The sequence below is a fragment of the Styela clava genome, chromosome 8 (genome assembly GCF_964204865.1).
Source record: "Styela clava chromosome 8, kaStyClav1.hap1.2, whole genome shotgun sequence".
Taxonomy (NCBI): Eukaryota; Metazoa; Chordata; class Ascidiacea; order Stolidobranchia; family Styelidae; genus Styela; species Styela clava.
In genome coordinates, this window is record NC_135257.1 from 7,077,740 (window position 1) to 7,097,539 (window position 19,800).

General features: G+C 35.5%; 2 protein-coding genes across 2 annotated transcripts in view; both read right to left on the reverse strand.

Moving 5' to 3' along the window:
- Window positions 1-8,990: 8,990 nt before the first annotated feature.
- LOC120345399 (RNA-binding protein MEX3B-like) lies at window positions 8,991-14,064 on the reverse strand. The gene is made up of 7 exons (XM_039414829.2): window positions 13,774-14,064; window positions 13,324-13,480; window positions 12,980-13,242; window positions 12,724-12,865; window positions 12,449-12,648; window positions 11,886-12,329; window positions 8,991-11,763 (listed from the first exon to the last, which is right to left on the reverse strand). Exons 1-7 carry the CDS (start codon window positions 14,012-14,014, stop codon window positions 11,504-11,506), a joined length of 1,707 nt encoding a protein of 568 aa, XP_039270763.2. The 5' UTR covers window positions 14,015-14,064; the 3' UTR covers window positions 8,991-11,503.
- A 2,432-nt stretch (window positions 14,065-16,496) lies between these two features.
- Window positions 16,497-19,800, reverse strand: part of LOC120345313 (methyl-CpG-binding domain protein 2-like) — a 30,999-nt gene continuing 27,695 nt past the window's right edge. Inside the window, exon 7 of the mRNA XM_039414710.2 lies at window positions 16,497-17,704. The gene's annotated coding sequence lies outside the window, so the exon portion shown is untranslated. The remainder of the gene's footprint in view (window positions 17,705-19,800) is intronic.

A 19,800-nucleotide genomic window follows, 5' to 3' on the forward strand; every position in this document is an offset into this window, starting at 1 on the left:
AAAGTTATGAATCATTGATCGACAGATATTGGATGTCATTGTCAAGCAATTGCAATTATGTTTCTATTAAGTGAAATGAAATTGTATGCCAGTATGCGTCATTATTACTCAAAATGTTCAACGTACTTTGTCGTCTGATAATTTTCGTTGCGCTGTGTTACGGAATTGAATGATGATTTGAATTAGTCCAGAAAAAGATTTCAACGATTTGGTGATCAAATTTGACATCCAGACCTGACTTGGGCGGGTTTTGAATGAGGTATAAAATCACCATAAAACGTTTTTAGTCAGTTCGTTTTTTACGCTGTCGAAGTTTGTTAATATTTTATTTGAGTGATTTGATTAGATTGGTCTGTGATCACACTTCAGGGTTCAAAATGGATGTTTTCTTCGAGTTTGTATGTTGATTTATATTCGGTTTAAGAACCTTTTTAGGATTTTTTTTCGATTAAATTTTCATTACATTTATGTGAATTTGTGACCAATGTGTGAACGTAACCAAGGTCAAATGAATATGGTTGAATTACTATGGCTCAAGTAACTACATTTTATTTACATTGTATTCTTAATTCAAAACTAAAATGGATAATGTTTGCCTTCAAGTTTGTATTTGCGAATTTGTTCTGGGTACAGTATGAAAATTGGGCTCCTTATAACTCTGGTCTACTTTGAATCATCGAAAAATTACAGAAAAGTTCTGTAAATTTTTAACAATGTGAACGTAGCCGAGGTCAGAAAAATGTGGTTTAACTACTACGGCCCATGTGAAACAGTCTATACGTATTTGCATATTTCTTGAAAATCGTTAGAAGCAGGTAATGCGCCGCCAATGGCAAATAACGAGAAATTAGGTAAAACATAAAACTCGATAATCGATAGCAATTATAATACTAATTGTTAGGTTTGCTTGAAAACCTTTAATTTGATTTGGCGTGTTGTTTATAAGTCTTAAATAATATAATGCTATTATATCCATATTATTAAAGCGACAAAAACAACAGATTACAAAAATCTTCATTATAAATTTCGTCCAAATTTGTTGTGTAATGGTCTTGTCTAACCTCATTTTGAAAATACAATCATCTACTGAAAAACTAATGATGTAATGCTCGCCCGGTAGCTGAAAATGCTAAAGTCGAACCTAACATGACACTAGGCACAAGCTTCGAAATGGAGTTTAGAATGAATAACAAAGGCTCTCTCTTATAACTATTTGCAGGTTCAATTGTAATTGTGCAATGAAAGATCAATGCACAGACAAGGGAGATTAACGTTATTCAATTGATTGGGTTATTTCAGGAACTAAATAATTATTTCTTCAGTCTATGCTGGCCAGTATTTTCTTGTTCGGGAATAATATTCAAATATTGAGATAGTACATCTCTGTACATACCCTTCCTGAAAAATAGGTCAAACATCTATATTTTCTTCGATATTAATTCCGCCGCCATAATTGTTTTCGAGTTAATTTGCTTTTTAATGCTTTTGTTTTGTATAAAAGTGGTGGTGTTCGTTAAATTCGATATTTCCTACATTTTTAACGAAACTCATACCTGAACAAGCAAACACGACATGTGTGTGAATCGCAGTACCATAACCAATTGTGAGCTGGTAAGTAATCAATGCCTTTCCCATTATTACGTAAAGATGGCAGGAAATGGATCAATACTTATTTACGTCGAGAAAACAAGGAAATCAATAGTTTAAGTTAGTGTAACGTAACTTCTAAAATCACCTACCGATCAAATGACATGAAAGCGAAAAACAGCATGACTACAAAACGCAACAAATAGCCATATGACGAAATAAGGGAAGCAATGACAAATTTTAATTTTGAAAACTTTTTATTAGAACAGCCGTGTTCTAAGGATTTCCACATAAACTGTTGGAAACTTAAAACAAAATATATATATATATATATATATTCATAAATCTGTAATTTGTTTTGGTAAAGATCTGGGTGTTTTGCAGATATAATTAGTTTTAATGAATGAATTATGAACGGACCGAAAAATTCATACAAATTCTATCATTATTTTGTTCATTCAAGTTCACAACTCTATCTCATCTTCGGCATGGGAGCACTAGTAGAATTTTTAAAAAACATCATAAATATATTCGAAATTCACGTGTCGATATCATAACACTATATCATACGTAACCGACTCGTGATGTACCCTATTTAGTGGATATCGTGTGTGATTTAAACCTAAATGCCCTCCTGTGAGTAATCCGAAATTTTATTTTGTGGTAAATCTAAAAATATACAAATTTGTCGCGACTCGTAATCACGATTATTGCTACGATTCCATACAAAAAAATCAATCACCAGTAATATTCTATGATACGGCATGATATGTGTTTAAACGAGCATGTTCTATTTATAACCCATACATTATTGCGACGATGTAAAAAATGATTTGAAACAGATTTCCAGAATTTTCTGCTAGGATTGTACACAATCTTATGCAATATATTGTGTGATAAAATATTTTCCTGTATAACGCAATTATAGTGAATCGTTAATTGCCCATAGTAGTTCGTGGGTGATTCATCTAGGACTCACTCGTTCTAGAATTTTCATTTCATTACGCAATACCTTGCCAATATATTTTCTCGCCATGGAGCTATGTTATACCAACTATGGTTCGAATATAAATAGTTCGGCCTCATTATCACATGATATATCTTTCGATAAGATGGTGATGAGTGTTCCTGTTATACAACTGGTTGACTCAAAAAATTAGCAGCGCTAGGGATGCTGACGATGCATCATAATGCTGCCGATATTCAGAAAACGCATTGAATTGCGACATTTGAGATACATTTAAAGAAATTTGATTCCAAAGATTTTGAATTGTTTTGTTGTTTTATGGAGAAATAATTACATAAATCACGACGTACTGCTAAACTGACTGAAGTTATTCGGTGATTTTTAATATCTGAATCCTAAAAATCACCGATTTCAAGACGTGTTAAATTTGAATTTTATCAAACTAAATTCTTTGGCAATCTGCTTTTGTCTTCTGAATTACTTTCCTTTCAAGTTTAGTTTAAACTTCAAAGGGGACTATCGATAACACCATTTATTCTATGGTTTAATTTAAATAATAAATTATTTCGTTTTGATTAATTATAATATATAAATACATGAGTGAAAGTAAGAATTAATAAACCTTCAATGAAGAAAATTAAACAGTGAAGAAATAATTATTTTCAAGCTTGTTTTTTATTCAGTTCGACTGTTTTGGATAAATTATCTTTCCTCTCGATCTAATCGATAATGTTAGAGAGAATTATTACGTCAATATCAAAATTTGACGTCACTGCATTAATCGTGATCAAGATGTAAAAACACTGTTAGCTGTTTAAATCAATATAAAACGAATGCATCAGGATAAATAATGATAATAATGTTATTTTATCGACTACAATGATAATTAGATTACATATGCAATGATATGTTTAGCACATCATTCTTTTCAACAAATAGCTTTAAACAAGTAGCCATTTGTTCGTGGGATTGGGCCCTAAACCTGATGGTGCTCAATTTTAGCGAGCATACAAGATCTATAACCCAATGACGTCAGAAAATTTAGAAATTTTGCGATAACTACTATACCATTTAAGATTTGTATGCAAGCTGGTATAGTCCGTGGTAACAATTCAATAGCTTAAATACAAATCTACAATTGGCCTTTCTCAATAATAACTGGTAAATTCAGACGTCCTTGCTATATGTTAACCTGGTGGTGGAAATAAATGAGCGTTTATGGAAAAAATACCAAAATTGAAGCAGATAGTTAGGAAACCACATAAAGGGAATTCGAGCTTTCTGACTCAAGTGCATTTGAGTTGATGATAAATTGTCCAATCTTTTATTACTAATGCTATTATTCGGATTCACGCTCGTATTGTCTATCTGTGATATTATATGTAAAATTGCAGTGCTCAATCGTTGAGAAAAGCTGATCTATTCTTTCACAGACAGGAAGTTATTGCTAAAGCGATCCAACAACATAACATATAAAAATATTAAGTTAAACATACTTGAAAACGCAAACCATTTTGTGATTATTTTAACAGCGTTTGTTAAAAGAGAATACAGTATCTGATAATCTGAGTAATGAATATCAACATGAATCACATTTGCAAACTAGTCGTTATCAATCTTGTCTGGCAAGAGTAAAATCAATCTCATATTACACAAGGCGTAGTGTTTACGTACAATTTAAAATGCAAATATGTATGAGCAATGTTAGTTCTGGAGTGAACTGGAAAGGCATTCCAATGAAAGATTGGACTATAAGCCACCCTGCTCCTCACGAGATTTTGCATGCTATTAGAAAAAATATACTATGTAGATTGTAGACGAAGTATAATTTACAAAGATGCTACCGACTCATTCAACTATTTTGTTATGTTATATTTAATAACATGAAATTGATCAATAAAGTTTGTTTTGATGAATATTATATAATTTTGTTTACGACGAATTTCTCAATTCTGATACGACAACGAATTGTACCCTCGGGGCGGCATCAAAAAACAGAAGTTCAATGATCAGTTCAGAATTCCTAAATCGAGCTCGGCCCATACTAAAGATGAGTAACTATAGCAAGGTGGCCTCACATCATCACGTCTATTGAACATGTAGTTCTGCATAACAATACTTAATTTTTCTATATAAACTTCAGGGACAATTGGGAAAACCCTTTTCCACGTTTTCCTATCGAAAATACAAATTTAGAGTAACTGACCGACGGGCGTGACAAAAACAAACAGAAAATATATTAAAGTACGTACATTGTTTTTGGACGTGTGTCACCTTAAGACTGTTTTGTGACAGCTTCGAAGAATGCGGAGCGTTAAGTTCCTGATATAGCTTTTGTTCATGTAGCACACAGCCTCTAGTATTCGGGCATCCGTAAATAAGAAAAATTACAATTTCCGTAAATATTTTATTTCAAAAATGCATGATTGATTAACGGAGATGTCAGACAATGGCGATATTTATAGATATAACTTTACTATAAATAAACTCATTTTCAGTGGAAACTGAGTTGGAATTCGAAACAAAAAATGATTGCTCTCCAAGCGTGTACATTGCCCATAATGTCCGACTGTATTAAGAATATAACATTGATACAAGCCCTTTTTGTCAGCACTGTTATATACAAATCATTTACTCTAATATTATTTACATTATATTATGATACAACTAATTCAACTAAATAGATTAGTCTCTTCCTAGTATTACCCAAACAACACCTCTCAAAATATAAACGAGAGGTGAAAAGAAAAAGTAAAATTTGTTATAATTTTTTTATAGTAACCATTCAATTAGTACACATAGAACTGAAATAATTCTAAGAGCAATTTTCACATTTAGGCAAATTATTCAAAAGTATGCTGCAAAATTCTGCATTTTATGCATTTCAAATTTAAATTTATCTGTACCCTCAAACGTTTTCCTGTATAAACTATTCTAGAGCACATTTGAATTTAACTTTTAGTCAATCGGATTTCACTTTCGACAAGGTATTTATATTTAAGTCATTTGCTTACGGTGTTCCACTTGTTTGATGACTAAATTAGTGTGGTGTGATCACGATTGCAAATTTGTTTGGTGGTTCTAAACAAAGAAATCGGCGGGATCATACAAGACAAAGCCATTTCTGCGTTGGTCCGTTGTAATATAAGTGAGTGAACCAGATAGGCATAACTTGGATTACCTAATATTTTGTTATTCTGTTCTATTATTTTCTAACACGGGCCGATCTAATCTCCAACAAGAAATATCAGTTTGATCGATGAAAATCCAAGCCAGAGCAAATTGACCGCACTTGGAATACATCATGGACGGTCCGGTCCGCCTTTGCAGTCAGTGAAATTAAATAATTCGTAAAAAAATAATATATATATGATATGAAACTGTACCGCTGTTACAAACATGTTACATAATCCATGCGTTTATTTCAAGTATATAGCTGCTTGCATGTGTTTGGGTGAGTAGAACGCGAAGTCGTCAATCTGTGTATATCACGAGCAGGCCAAGCACTAACACGAATTTATGATGAAAACATACTCGCGTAATAACGCATGATCGTACAATATCACGCGGCCTTTTAGGTTCAATTTAATATTATGTTGAAAATTGGACGTACACGATACATGCTTGTCGAATAATAAAGTTCCTGATATGTTAATATTTCGTAGTCAATAGTCCACGTTCGTTGGAGTTGCCAACATTAGAATCTGATAAAATAAGACCTAAAACCTTATAACAAAAATAGATAATATATTTGAGCTACTTCTATTTGCATACATGCTATTGATGCTGGTTGGAAAATTGGAAAGTCAATTTTGCAAAAACTCTCGCCAAAATGGGCATCAAAAGTTAATTTTGCCTGTTTCAATGATCTTCACCAAACCGTCAAAAACAGTTATACCGGTATAGCATCAAAAACAGTTATACTGGCTATGTGATTTGAGATTAACTTCGTTATGCCGAATTATTTCATATTTACCGTTTAGATTGATATCCGAAACTGCGCAACACAACAGTGTTACCGGAAAAACAACGAACAGCCGGAATCTTGCCAATAAATCTATATTGCAATAATAATTACGTTGACGTATAATCAGTTGATGGTTTATGTCTGCTTGAATACAGTCTGTATTCGGTATCCGCCAGGTCCGACGCGGGCGACCGTTTCAATATAAACGAGTATCGTGATTTGTAGTAAATATTATACACGTATAAAATGAGATACAAGTCGTTTGGCCAGAAACGATGTCGAGTCTTGTTTTGCGTAAAATAAAACACTTGTCAGTTATTTCTAACTACCGGTACTCGTACAACAATATCACTCTTGCTCGACCAAGCGCGTCACACGAATAAAGGCTCATTATATCTCAATCTGAACGAGGCCTACAATAGACTGTGCGCACCGTAATAACAGTCATCTGCCAATTTTCTACCTCTCTCCCACGCTTGTCTGTTTTCATAGCTGACAGCCTCATCGAGAAAGATTGTTTTGTGAGGCTCAAAAATCATCACCACACCGCAACGAATACCGTACGGTTTGGCGCGCTTTTGAGGAGCGTTAGTAAAACAGGGAGAACCTCCTTATAAACCCAAAATTAAAGCTATTTATTGTTGTTTTATATGAGAGATAACATATCATGGATTGGGAAATGAAAGTGTTGACAATACATATCATGAAATCATATCACAGCATAATATCATAAACTTAACTAAGAACACAGCTCAGATACATGTTTGGGTTATAGTTGCGGGTAATGTTTTGAGCACTTTGTGCTTAAAAGCTGCAGGTTCTGTGGTCTAAACTCTAAAGTGGGCAGTACAGCTGTCCATTTTCAATGAAATTTAATTGGCCAATGCATCCAAATACAAAAATGAAAAATGGTATATTATGTAGAAAAATAAAATGCTCATTTATTTGTGCTAGTACTTTAATGAATGAAGCCAATCAAAATCATGTAATATCAATCTTATGTGACAGGTAATCACACTAATAATTATGTTTTAGTTATCGAATCATATCAAAGCTAAAATGTTCGATTCACAGCTGTTGGTCAAGTCATGATAACGCTCTGTCGCCGGACAGATCAGTATTTTAGACAAAGTACACTAAGCCGGATATCAATCAAATTACGAGATATTTCCACGATTTGATTTGTTATCGCAAGACGGCAGGTGATTCCTAATTGCATCAGGGCATCTTAATCGTGAAATACTAACTGCATGCGTTTCACCACATGCCAGCAACAAGATGTTCCGCAGCATACACACCAGTTGATTACCTCAAAATTTAAGTGACAATTACGCACACATCAATCCCAAATTGACCACATGGTTCATGCGTGGGCCATTTTATTGTACAAACTGGCAATTCCTGTACGCCAATCTCTAAAACTGAATCTAGCAAAAAATCAAGACCACCAACGTTGAATATATGGTGAAGTAAATGCGCGTAAAAACTAATACATCGCATGGTTCCAATATCATTTTTGAACTGCGGGGATTTTGACTCACGCAGAGTTGTTCTACAAGTGAACGCTTTCTAGCTTCTGTTCGGTTGATTTAACTTTGATCTTGCAGCAGACCTCTAGTCACCGACTACTCCATCTCTAATTCAATTTTCAACCACCATCCGTCTTCATACATCATTAGTTGATAGTTTCAGACGAGGCAATGGTTAATTTTGTTTATCAGACTGAATAAGTGGCGGACCGCTACCGAAACGAGCCTATTTGAAAAACATAACATTACAATGGATTAAGTTGGCCATTTCAGACCAACAAGAAGGGACATATTTTTTGAACCAAAAAAATAGGCCGACCATATTTTCTGGCTTGTGCATAGTGTGGATGGAATATGTCGTTTGACATTTATTTGTACGCGCCTTTCTTGCGCCTGTATTTGTACCTTGTTGCGATACTATTTGTGGCTAAGCGAAAGCATTACGTCGATTTGAAAATATGCAGACTTTTAAAGCTTGGATGTTCACACCACGGTTGACTAAGCAGAGAATAGCAATTTACCGACATCTCCGATACAAACCGCTGTACCAGCCAACTAAACAAAACCAGCAGGTCGCAAAGCGAACATTTAAGAACGGTCCTTGAACTTAAGAAACCGCGCTCACTTGCGATAGAAAGAAAGCAGGATAGCTTTTCTTCGACGCGACCTTAGATCGCAATGTTTCAACCTAGTCGACAGGAAAACAGTCTAGTCGTGAAATCGAATGCTGGCGGGCACGATTACCTAATTGCCTGGCTACGCTGAATAAGTAACCAACGAACTGGGAGACTGATAAGGCTGACGAGGCAAGAAAGCACTGTCAAATGCGAGCGTTGACGTGAATACAATCTGTAAGCGCAAGTTAGCCATGGAATCAATCCAACACCTATCCAATAACTAACTGAACAGGCCATATAAAATCATCACACAGACAAAAATATTGAAGAACGAAATACATTTTAATGGGAAAAAATAAAACTCTTTTACAATCTCATAATTCAAGCTTTAAACAAATAAACATTCAGTTCTGGCCACAAAGTTGTCTATAGAATATATAGATACAGATATTATTATTATTATAAGTATAACAAAACTTGCCTTCATAAAATAAAAAAAACTCTTTACTTTGTTAACTCTTGCTCAATGATCGATGGCTACACAATCACACAAGGGTTGGACAACTTTGTCCATACCCCAGTCATTTGACTTGTGTCATGCCAAGTTGCAGGTTAAGTGAATGCAAAAAATTATATCGCAATTCACTTTCCAACTACAACTTACACATGACCCATCACAAATAAAATTCGCGGTCACATACATTTAGCAGCAAACTAAAGGGATATGAGATATTAGGAAGAAAGAAAATTGTAACAAAAACAACAAACTCTAACGAAATTATACTTGAAAGTACAGTAAATATATCATGAATGAAACAAAATAATGCAGCATAATTGCTAATTACTCAATATTCATGACTAAATTGGTCAATCAAATTCTCCCATAATGGGGTTGGAAAGTGAAAGACTTTTTTCAATCTTTGCGATTACAGGAACACTGTTATAATAATTACTTATTTCTATATTTGTGTCAGGCCCAGACTTATTAAGGGGATGTTATTATAAACTATAGCTAAACTTTAAGAAAAAAAAAACTATCGTAGCAGCTCTTCGACAATTAAAAGTGTAAAATAAGAATGTTAAAAGCAGACTTTGCTGTAAAAAACCTCTTGGTAGATATATGAACAAAAACAATAAGGACTAGAATTAGCCAGGACCCTTGTTGACAAATGGAATTTACCCACCATCTTTAGATTACGAAAACATGCCAAGATACAGATATGCTTGGAACAAAATAAGGTCCTTCTATGGGATTTCTACCGAACTGTTATTTGGCAGCTACAACAACTTATACAAACTACATGGATTGTTACGAACCATCCATGATTTTTCAGATTCACATAATTGTAATTTAAAACAAAAATAACTTTAGCTCAGTAATATGACAGTGGACAGTCAGATAATACACACAAGCTTAATCAAATCTTGTTACTGCCAGACCCACATTATAAATAGTTCACAGTCTTGGTATTTTGATTTCCCTAATAACCCAACAAGGCAAATAATTTTTAAGGACGGAGTATTACTATTTACTACAGGAAATTAGATCCTGTTTCGTTTAAGTCTCAAGAATTCATATATTGTCTAACCAAATAAAACCGAACAAAAAAAGGATGTTGTTTAATCAAGGGACAGGCGTGTAATAAGAAATAAATATAAACTTCTTTAAAACTACTTTTATCAGGCAGTAAGTACGGTTGCAAGCAGCAATAAGATAGCACCAATGATTTCTAAGAGCACAGTAAGAACTATCAACTTGATAAGAACTCTTATTTGGTCACACAACCAACAAATTTTATTTTTAAGGGGACAGTGAAATTTTCAGTCCCAAACGGAATATATTGTGCGATAACAATAATTATGAAAATGTAATCCTGATTTTCAAGACATGGCCACCAAACTTAAAAACATGTTTCATTTTGCCTCGACAGGCAAGGACTTTTTTTAGTATAGGCAGTGAAGACGAATGAAAGGCCAAATCAGCCACCAATGGAAACATTTTAACAAACGATGGTGCGAAAACAAAGTGAAACGAACTATGGTATACATAGAGGGATAAGCCAAACAAAATGTGATTGTGAGAAGTGAAACTGTGCATTTTGAATAAGTAACGCAAAAATATATAGGTATGCAACTAGTGCACATGATAGCATACGCCACAAGGCAAGTGAGAAAAGAAAAAAAATCAAATTTACAAGATGGAAAAGTGTTAATAAACAAGGTATAAAATAAAATGCGGTCGTACAAAATTACAAAATATATAATATATCTAATATATTCATATTTCTATTGAAAAATAACATGCGGGAGAGCAAATAAATGATTATGCTTGGTGGGAAATAAAAATTATGGCCGTTGAAGGTTGAAATCTGGTGAGAAAGCAAGTTGTGAATGTGGATATGGCGGTAGTAGAAGTATATAAGTAGGCTACTCATTTGGCAGTGCCTGGAGAATTTCAATGATTGACGAGGTAAACCCTATTGCCTTTTTAATGCACTCTCAAAAAAAAAAACTAACTTTAATTTATATGATTTGAATATTTTAAAGGCAAATGAGGAAATAACCTTGACAGAATCTAAGCAATGTGTTCAGAGCACATAAAATTTAAAAATGTGCTGTAGAATCAACAAAATGGAAAGAATTTGTCAACCTTAAAATACAAATGGCAAAGCCCAATACCAAGGAAGACGTCGCACCCCGAACTCAATAAAAAGAAAACACAGTAAAAAAACAGCATAATTATTGGTTCCAGGTATTGTTCATACATAGTTGTGGAAGAAAATAAAAACCTACCACAGAGGGCTTTCAATGTTTGTTTGCTGCTGATGATTGAAATTCAAGCAACGGGCTCTGTTTTTATACGAAGAGCCAGTGTTGCTGTTTCGTTGCAGCAGGGACAACGTGCGGAATTGAGAGCAGCATTGTTGGCACATTCATAACAGAAGAGGTTGTGGCCACATGGAACAAGAGCAGCCATAACAGATCCTTCGTGGCACATCATACATACACGAGGTGGTGATGCAGTACGCATATTTCCCAATATGCCACAAATATTTTCCACAGGTGAGCCAGATGTTTGACTGTCAGTGGTGCTGCCTGCAAAATTGAACAAATATTTAATATTATAGCCATTGCTTAACATTAGATATTTTACTAAGCAATACATCAAATACTACATTACTAGGTAACCATAGTTGTTAGAAATTTATTGTACACACCTGAAGAGTAACCACTTTCAATATTAATTCCATTGGACACTGTCTTGTGCAATACATTGCCGAAATCAAGGCTGTGAATGCTGCTACCAGTAGAATCCACAGAATCTGATCCAACTCTTCGCATTGGTGGTCTTGATAAGTTCGACATCGGCGATTGTACACTTTGTGCTGGTTGTAATGCCAAGGGGAAATCACTGTCTGAGAAGGTAGGAGAGAGACGAGATGGGAGAACTGCTCCATTCAAGGGCACTTGAGTGATGGAGGCATCAGATGCAGATGAAAAGATTGGGAATGACAAAGGCCCGTTGTTGTAGTCACCAAGAGCCCATGAGGTAGCCGGTGCTGCAGATGCATCAAAACCCAACGCATTTGAGGTAATCTGATCAGGATGAGTATCGAGCTGATCGATTGGTGAAGTTGTATTTTGTGCATACATGTTCAATGCTGAAAAAATGGAGATATTAAATAAAACTTAGTTAGAATATTATTAAATAACTTAGAATTTGATAAATATAACGAGTTCAATTACTGAACACGATGCAAAATAAAAATTCATAACTAACCTCCATTTTGTGTCATATCCATCAATGTGTTTTGTTGGTTGGTCGCTTGTGAAAACTTAGAATATCCTGGAATCTGATAGTTGCTGAAGAATGGGTTGTCAATTGGCTGCATTGGAAATCTAAAGCTGGCATCTCCAAGATCAGGCCTGTTCTGGCTCATGAGAGGGCTGTTTCGGTATGGCGTGAATGCAGACTGGTTTCTGTAAACGATACCACTGTTAGTCACATGATTTCTATAAAATATAACCATATAATTTTTAAAAATTCGAACAAACCTTGCTGCAAAGCTAGCAGGACTGCCAACAACAGTTCCATTACTCGCAAAATCATCATCTACATCCCGATGTTGACTGCCTGTTCTGGCAGCAATATGAGCTTCAATTTCTTCTTTGGCTTTTTCAACATTCTCTGGAAGACCTTATAAATAGATAATTACAATTAATAACATGAAATTAAAATATTAACAAATACCATTGAGAACAGTATTAATACAGTAATAGTTTCAAATGCTACAAATAAAAAATATTCTACCTGTAACTTCAAACACTGGTTCTTTGTCCCTGCTCGGTGTGACGATATATGTATGACTTTGCTGTTGTATCCTTTTGATAGTAGCACCTTTAGGTCCGACAACTAATCCAACAACTCTGTATGGAACCCTGACTTGCAGTGTGATTGTACCAGGTGAAGTGAGATCAGTGGGTGAAGAATTTCCAGATGATACGGTCATAGGATGTGCTAATCCAGGTACAGGTGCAACTGTGTTTGGAACACCAGCCTTATTCCTTGTAGCTCTGTTAAATAACAAAATACAGTATTATAATACAGTCTGAAAAAGTATACACAAAAGTATTCAGAATTTGAGATTAACTTACCTAATTTGTGTGAAATGTTCAGCAGCAGATTGAATTTCCCGCCTCGCCATTGCTACATCTTCTTTCCTGCCAGTTACAACAAACACTGGTTCTTCTCCTCTAACAGGTGTTTTGATGTATGTACTGGTTTTTGCCCGCAAAGCCTTGATTTTACATCCTGTAAATTATGAAAAATATTTTTATCTTTAGTGTACTGGTGTAGGTCAATACTGCAATAAGCAGTTTCTGTATCTGAACAGTTTGATGTTAACTGTTCAACGATAGATATATTCTATATTTTTGCACTGTCTGACTGTATTAACACAGTAACAGCTTTATTTTTGACCACTGCCTGACTGCTTAATGGTAAATTATTATTCCAATTTATTTTCAGAAATTCTGAAACTGGTTTTAGATTATAATACTACTGTACTGGGTAAATTATAGTTGATGGGGCCTTGTCGCACATACCTTGCCTGCCGACAATTTCTGCCACATGCTCAGAGCTGGGAACAGGTACACATTCTGTCATATTTTGGCTTTTCTTGCTTTTCGTAATCTCATCATAGCTGGATGTTGAACTGTCATCATCGCCGGTGCCTAGAAGTCCCAAATTTGATAATTCCAACGCAATTTGGAGAGCTCTTTGATCTTCTTGACCACTACCTGGTGGAGCTTCCAGTTCTTGAAACATTGTAGGGCTGCACGACATCTTCTGCTTCAATAATTTAATAGTAATATTAGCGCTGTAAATTCAAAAAAATGCAAATAAAATTATATACAAAGTGCGAAATAATGCATATTAGCAGACTTCAACAATATGCAAAAAACGTTTAGCCCTATAGCCATACTACTTTCAAGAGTCAACGGAACAGTTTCGTCTAAATTGATATGAACTATATTTACAAATTCTCCCACCTAACTCGAAACATAGCGCGCCAACAAAACCGACTTTGTGCGAGGTTCTGCCGCGGCCAAAGCGTCGCCGCCAAGCCGAGATGCACTACTGATCTCGGCATCAAATGCACTCACTTTTAGAGGCAAATGTGCTTACAATGCGCACGCAGTCGCTCCTGGGCGACCAATGGGGCCGCTCCTATCGGCCATGTGACCGATCGTCATTGACGTTTTCCCACGAGGTATCCTCGCTCTATATTCACTCCCGCTGCCTTCTTTCCGCGGTATTCTACGCTTACTTTGACATAATGAATACAGCATAAACGAACCGTTCCGACTCTCGCGCCATTACGTTCTTTTTTCTTGCACTCGGCTCGCTCTATTCTCTTCTACACGCAGGTGCAACTTATTTGTATTTTCATTTTTTGCTGAAGACGTTACGCAATATCACACAGCGAGGTAAGCGTGCGCTCTGGCCCTGTGCTGCCGCGGAGCGAAAATCACGGGTTTCACTTCGACACTGCGATAGAGCTAGGCATGCAATCAGCTGAAAGTTTTCACTACGAGCAATGAATACTGAAAACAAATTAAATTCATCTGTATAAATCCTTCAATAAATCAGAATATGATACACTGGTTAAGATCGTACACTATATAAACTCCATTCCGAACCATGGACTTTATCATCGAAAAAATTAAACAAATAAACACTGTTTACATTAGCGCACGCACACCAGACTGCCATTGTCACGTTAGAAGCACAGGTATGTAATTTATTTGCTTTTATCCAAAGCTAGCGACACACGATTAAATATCTTTTAAATCGGCAGCTTCACTGGCGAACGCCTGCAGTGCAGATATCGTATCTCCAGACTTCCTGAGCTAAAGAACCTGCCGCTCCGTGACACACGTTATTTTGCGATCTTCTAAATTAGTGACACGAGTTGAGATTATTGCATTTCCGCCGCATCAACAGACGTCTCAATTACATCAAACAATTACCCACGAGGAATTCCCGGCCTGGATAATGTGCAATTGTCAGCATTGAAACCCCATACAAGTATTAAAAAGACTGACATTCTACCACTTTAGCTACCTAAAGATGGACTAATAAAACCATTTCAGGAAACACCAGCATTCTAGCGATAACATCACATTATTCTACACTCACATTTAAATACAACCTATTAATACGACGCCAAACTTGCATAAGTTAGAGCTACATTGAAGAATAACGCAATCCCGGTCACGAGACTTGCTACTGTTGAATTTGAGACACGATTATGCAATCACTTTTCGCCAGTGATCACGTGATAATGTGAAATAGTATTCGATACAATGTCGCCACCTTGTGTCACAGTATTTTAGGAGGGTACAGTACTTCAAAATCATTTCGGCGGAGAATATAGCCAATACAGAGGTCAAGTATATTATAATTCTCCACTTCTTGCGGCAAGTAGTTGACTTATTTGACGTTACACAGGGACGTGGATTGTGGGCCAATACGTTACCGACCCGCTTACGCCACATGAAAATAAAAGACAAAGAAATGGCATTATGTCCGCAAAACACTATTATTCGTTCCGAGTTGTGCGATAAAACCGCGTGCGAAATTATCATATCTACTATGTTCATTACGGCTCTCTACCAATCCCCTCTGCGGCAGCGATTGCAAAACAAAATCGCCACGGGATCGGTATACAATCATAACGGAAACTTATACAGTGCGTAATAAATATAATTGATCCTTCTTGGTGACAATTATGAAATGCACGGAATATCGGAGCAATAAACACGCGCCATGGCGTGATTCGACGAAAGAAGTAATAATGGTTTGCCCGAAAAATACTGCAATCTTATACCAAACAGTGTTCTTAATATTAAACTCTGTGTCTTAAAGATTAGGGTGCCTCACGAATAGAACAGGGAATGGCGGTCTCATGCGTATTACTTTTGCGCGGTTCCATTACATTTGAACCCATGACAATTGCACCTGTATGCTATTGCACCTATGGAATTTTTTTTGTTTCACGGATAGTTAAACCCATACTAACCCTAACCCATGGGTTTTAGCACCCGCATATAGATTGAACCCGTGGATATACGCATGGGTTCAAATGTACATTGGTTCAAATGTACGGTCACCCTTTTGCGCATTTTAAGTGTGCTGTGCCTCAGATTTATTTATGTAAACATTTCACATATAAAGATGAGACATTACACTTTCATTCCTAAGCCAAACCCAGATCGCCAACACTGCCTCTAAAGAATTTCACACCACATTGAAACGAAGTTCAAAGAAATCGGTTGTATTTCATGCTAATTGCAATAAAAAGAAAATTACACAGACTTGAAACACATTATGAATATAAATGTGTAAAGGAAAATAGTTCAAATTCATCATGGATACTCATCTGACCAAGCATGATTGTTACAAGGCTAACTAGGCGTTCTCGTTAAGGTCCTTCCATTAGTTGGGAAATAAAATCTTCCATGGTAGAAATACATCACACTAGTTGAATTGAAGACCAACAGAACCTGTACAACGGTCGAACATGAGCTCAATTTGTTCGTGGCTTGGGAATATCCAAGGATATCAGCATCATGCAACGAAAGAATAAAATAAAGACAACGGAAAGAACTGGAATGTTCTATAACAGGCATCAAAGAACGTGATAGAATCAGTGATTGTTAAGCAAAATTAATATATGTACTAAAATGCAAGTTTCGAACCTAAATTATGACGGGGAATCCATTTAACAGAACTGTATCATGCTATCCCAATGTACAGTATGTACAGTAAACATCGTTCAAGTCACGGAAATAAGGACTTGAAATTAGCCATTTGAATTGCATAAGAAGGAATTGCGAGCACAAGGGCTGAAATAAACATCCCATTAACAAGCCGGATGTTTGGATGTTTACTTCAGTCATTGTCAACGTCGTTCTTAGTCGAGTAATTGGTGATTTGCATCAAAATAGTCGCCATGGTACAAACTCACTTATCAACCAGGAGCGTGTCGCTGAATCAGTTTACGAGGAAATGAATAATGAACAATTAAATTCGAATTGCAGATATAAAAAGATAGGAAGTGGCGGTCTATATTATGGTGTTAACACCGAACAACGTTATCGTAACATGGGCGGAGGAATTCCTTTTTAGCGCCTTTATAATCTTAAGCCGGAAAAGTCTAGAAATTCGCCACAAAAGACTAAGGCACATGGACGAGGATTGTTCCATATAAAATACAATTGCGATTGTTCTATTTACAAAGAATGAAAAAAAGTTTGGAATGCGAGCATTTCATCTTTGCTTCTTAAAATGTGAAACGGTCCAAGGATAGTGGTTCATCATTATAGTTGTAAATTTTGGACATTGATGGCACAATATTCTTTACTGCAGTTCAAAGTTTAAATGTTTATACAGCATAAGCAGCTTTCGACATAGGACAATATGTGCAATCTTCACCCTTCACATTGCTTTGGAAGCTGATCGACTTAAACCCTGAAAAATAAATGATAATGGTATGAGTTGAATGGAAAATTCATTCCACCATTAGCATTACTAGAGAAGACGACTATTTCAAAACCTCACCATACCCACATCCAGACGCCCGTTAATTTATATTACTTGGAATGGCCACTTAAAATGGTGTGACAGTACAATCTTATCCTTCGGTGGGAACAAAGAAAAAAATTAGGAAAGAAACCAGTGTTTCACAATTAAGAATGCTATGATAGAAAAATAGTGTAAATAAAACGCAGGGCCCGAAAAGAATGGTGTTCAGATAGAATTTCAATGAATATTTGGGACAGCTCACAGGCTTGTAACCTACCCCAGCCAAATTATCAACATTGTAATCTTATCTTATATAACATTGTATTGAAAACCGCAAACTAATGGGGTTTTACATACCCCATTATAATTGGGGGCTTTTGTCGCTTAGGTCTCCTCCTTTGTTCAGACAATTATGGGGCACTATAGATGGGACCAAATTACCCATTTCGTCTCAACTTACGTCTATAACAACGAAATTCAAATAAAAAGTGGGTTTCAAGCAAAAGCAACAAAGGGAGAAAGTAGAATGGCGGTCTTACCAATTTCACTAACATAATGATATTAATGAGGCTACCCAAAAGAATACTATTACAAACGTCGGCTGATGACAAACACCACTAAAATAGATAATAGATGGTTTTCAATTACGTTTGGCGGCTCGAATTATATTTTGTTAAAACTCTTCAAATCCAACTAAAAACTGAGTGATTACCACATGACTAGATACAAATCATACTTGGGGCGTGCCTATTAATATACAGATTATGCTTGGTAAAGCTAATTATACTGAAAACAATATGTTTCTAGCGTACTGTGAGAGTGCTTGTGCCTGTGTGATATTATCCAATGCCCATGTTTGATATTGACATCAAAATTTAAGAGTAATAGAAGAGGTTTATTATTGCCCTTTTCTATGTTTCTAACGAACGACCCAGATAACGTAACACCATGATAAGACGGAGGATTTGAAATAGGGTCAATTGTGACGATACATTTACCATTATATTGGATAAGTAACTCTAGAGAGAAGTATAATTTCTATACAAATCAATCGCTTTGAAGTAGAAAGAAATACTACATACAGATAACAAACAATGTTCAAGGGCTTTCAACAAGGGGACAACTTGGTTTACATATAAATGAGAAATAATATGTTGTTTTCAACCTATTTATATTTTTTTGAAATTTTAAGATTTGCAATATTAAAATTTTCTCAAAGCGATAACATCAGTAATAAATTTTACCATTTACACTCGAAGGAATTCAAATGCGATCTATACGAAAATATGGTTTGTTCGTTTCAAACAATCAAAAAAATGAAAAATACGTATTCATTATTCGCACATATGGAACTCATAAGATTAGTAATGTAGACCGCATTAGGTCACGATGGCAGAATAATATTACATCGCGCTTTGCACTGGAAATATCCCGTTACTTTTTCACTTAGTATTAAGATAAATGGCTGCTTGAAACTCATGTAGACATTTGTATAGTCGTCACCATCGATCAATCGTAAAATAACCCAGCAGAGGAAGTCGTTAGTCAATTCAGTAACATGATTTTTTTACTTTATTCAAGCAAAACATCAGTAAATTCTGAGATGTATGGAGGTGATCCTATTTTTGAATGGCCGCATGAAATTTCTATTGTACGTCAAATGCCTCCATGAAAAATTATCAGTGATCACGGACAAAATAGGGCAGAATATGATATATTTACATGTACCATCAAGCTAAACTAAAAATACAGTTACATTTGTCACAAATTAAAATGATCTGGGTCGATTAATTCAAATGGAATTCGACTAAAAACTTTTTTATGCAACTGGATTTGATAACAAACATCCTTGTTCATGCATGGACATTATTGTTAGTTTGATGGATGATTTCTCCCAATTTTTCGCATAACGGGGTATAAAATAAATCTTGACAGAATGGGGTTAAGAGTCTCACCGTATATAAAATACAATAAAATAAATAGAGGTTATATAGGTACGTGGCATATCGACACATATACCACATGAACTATTCAAACATTCA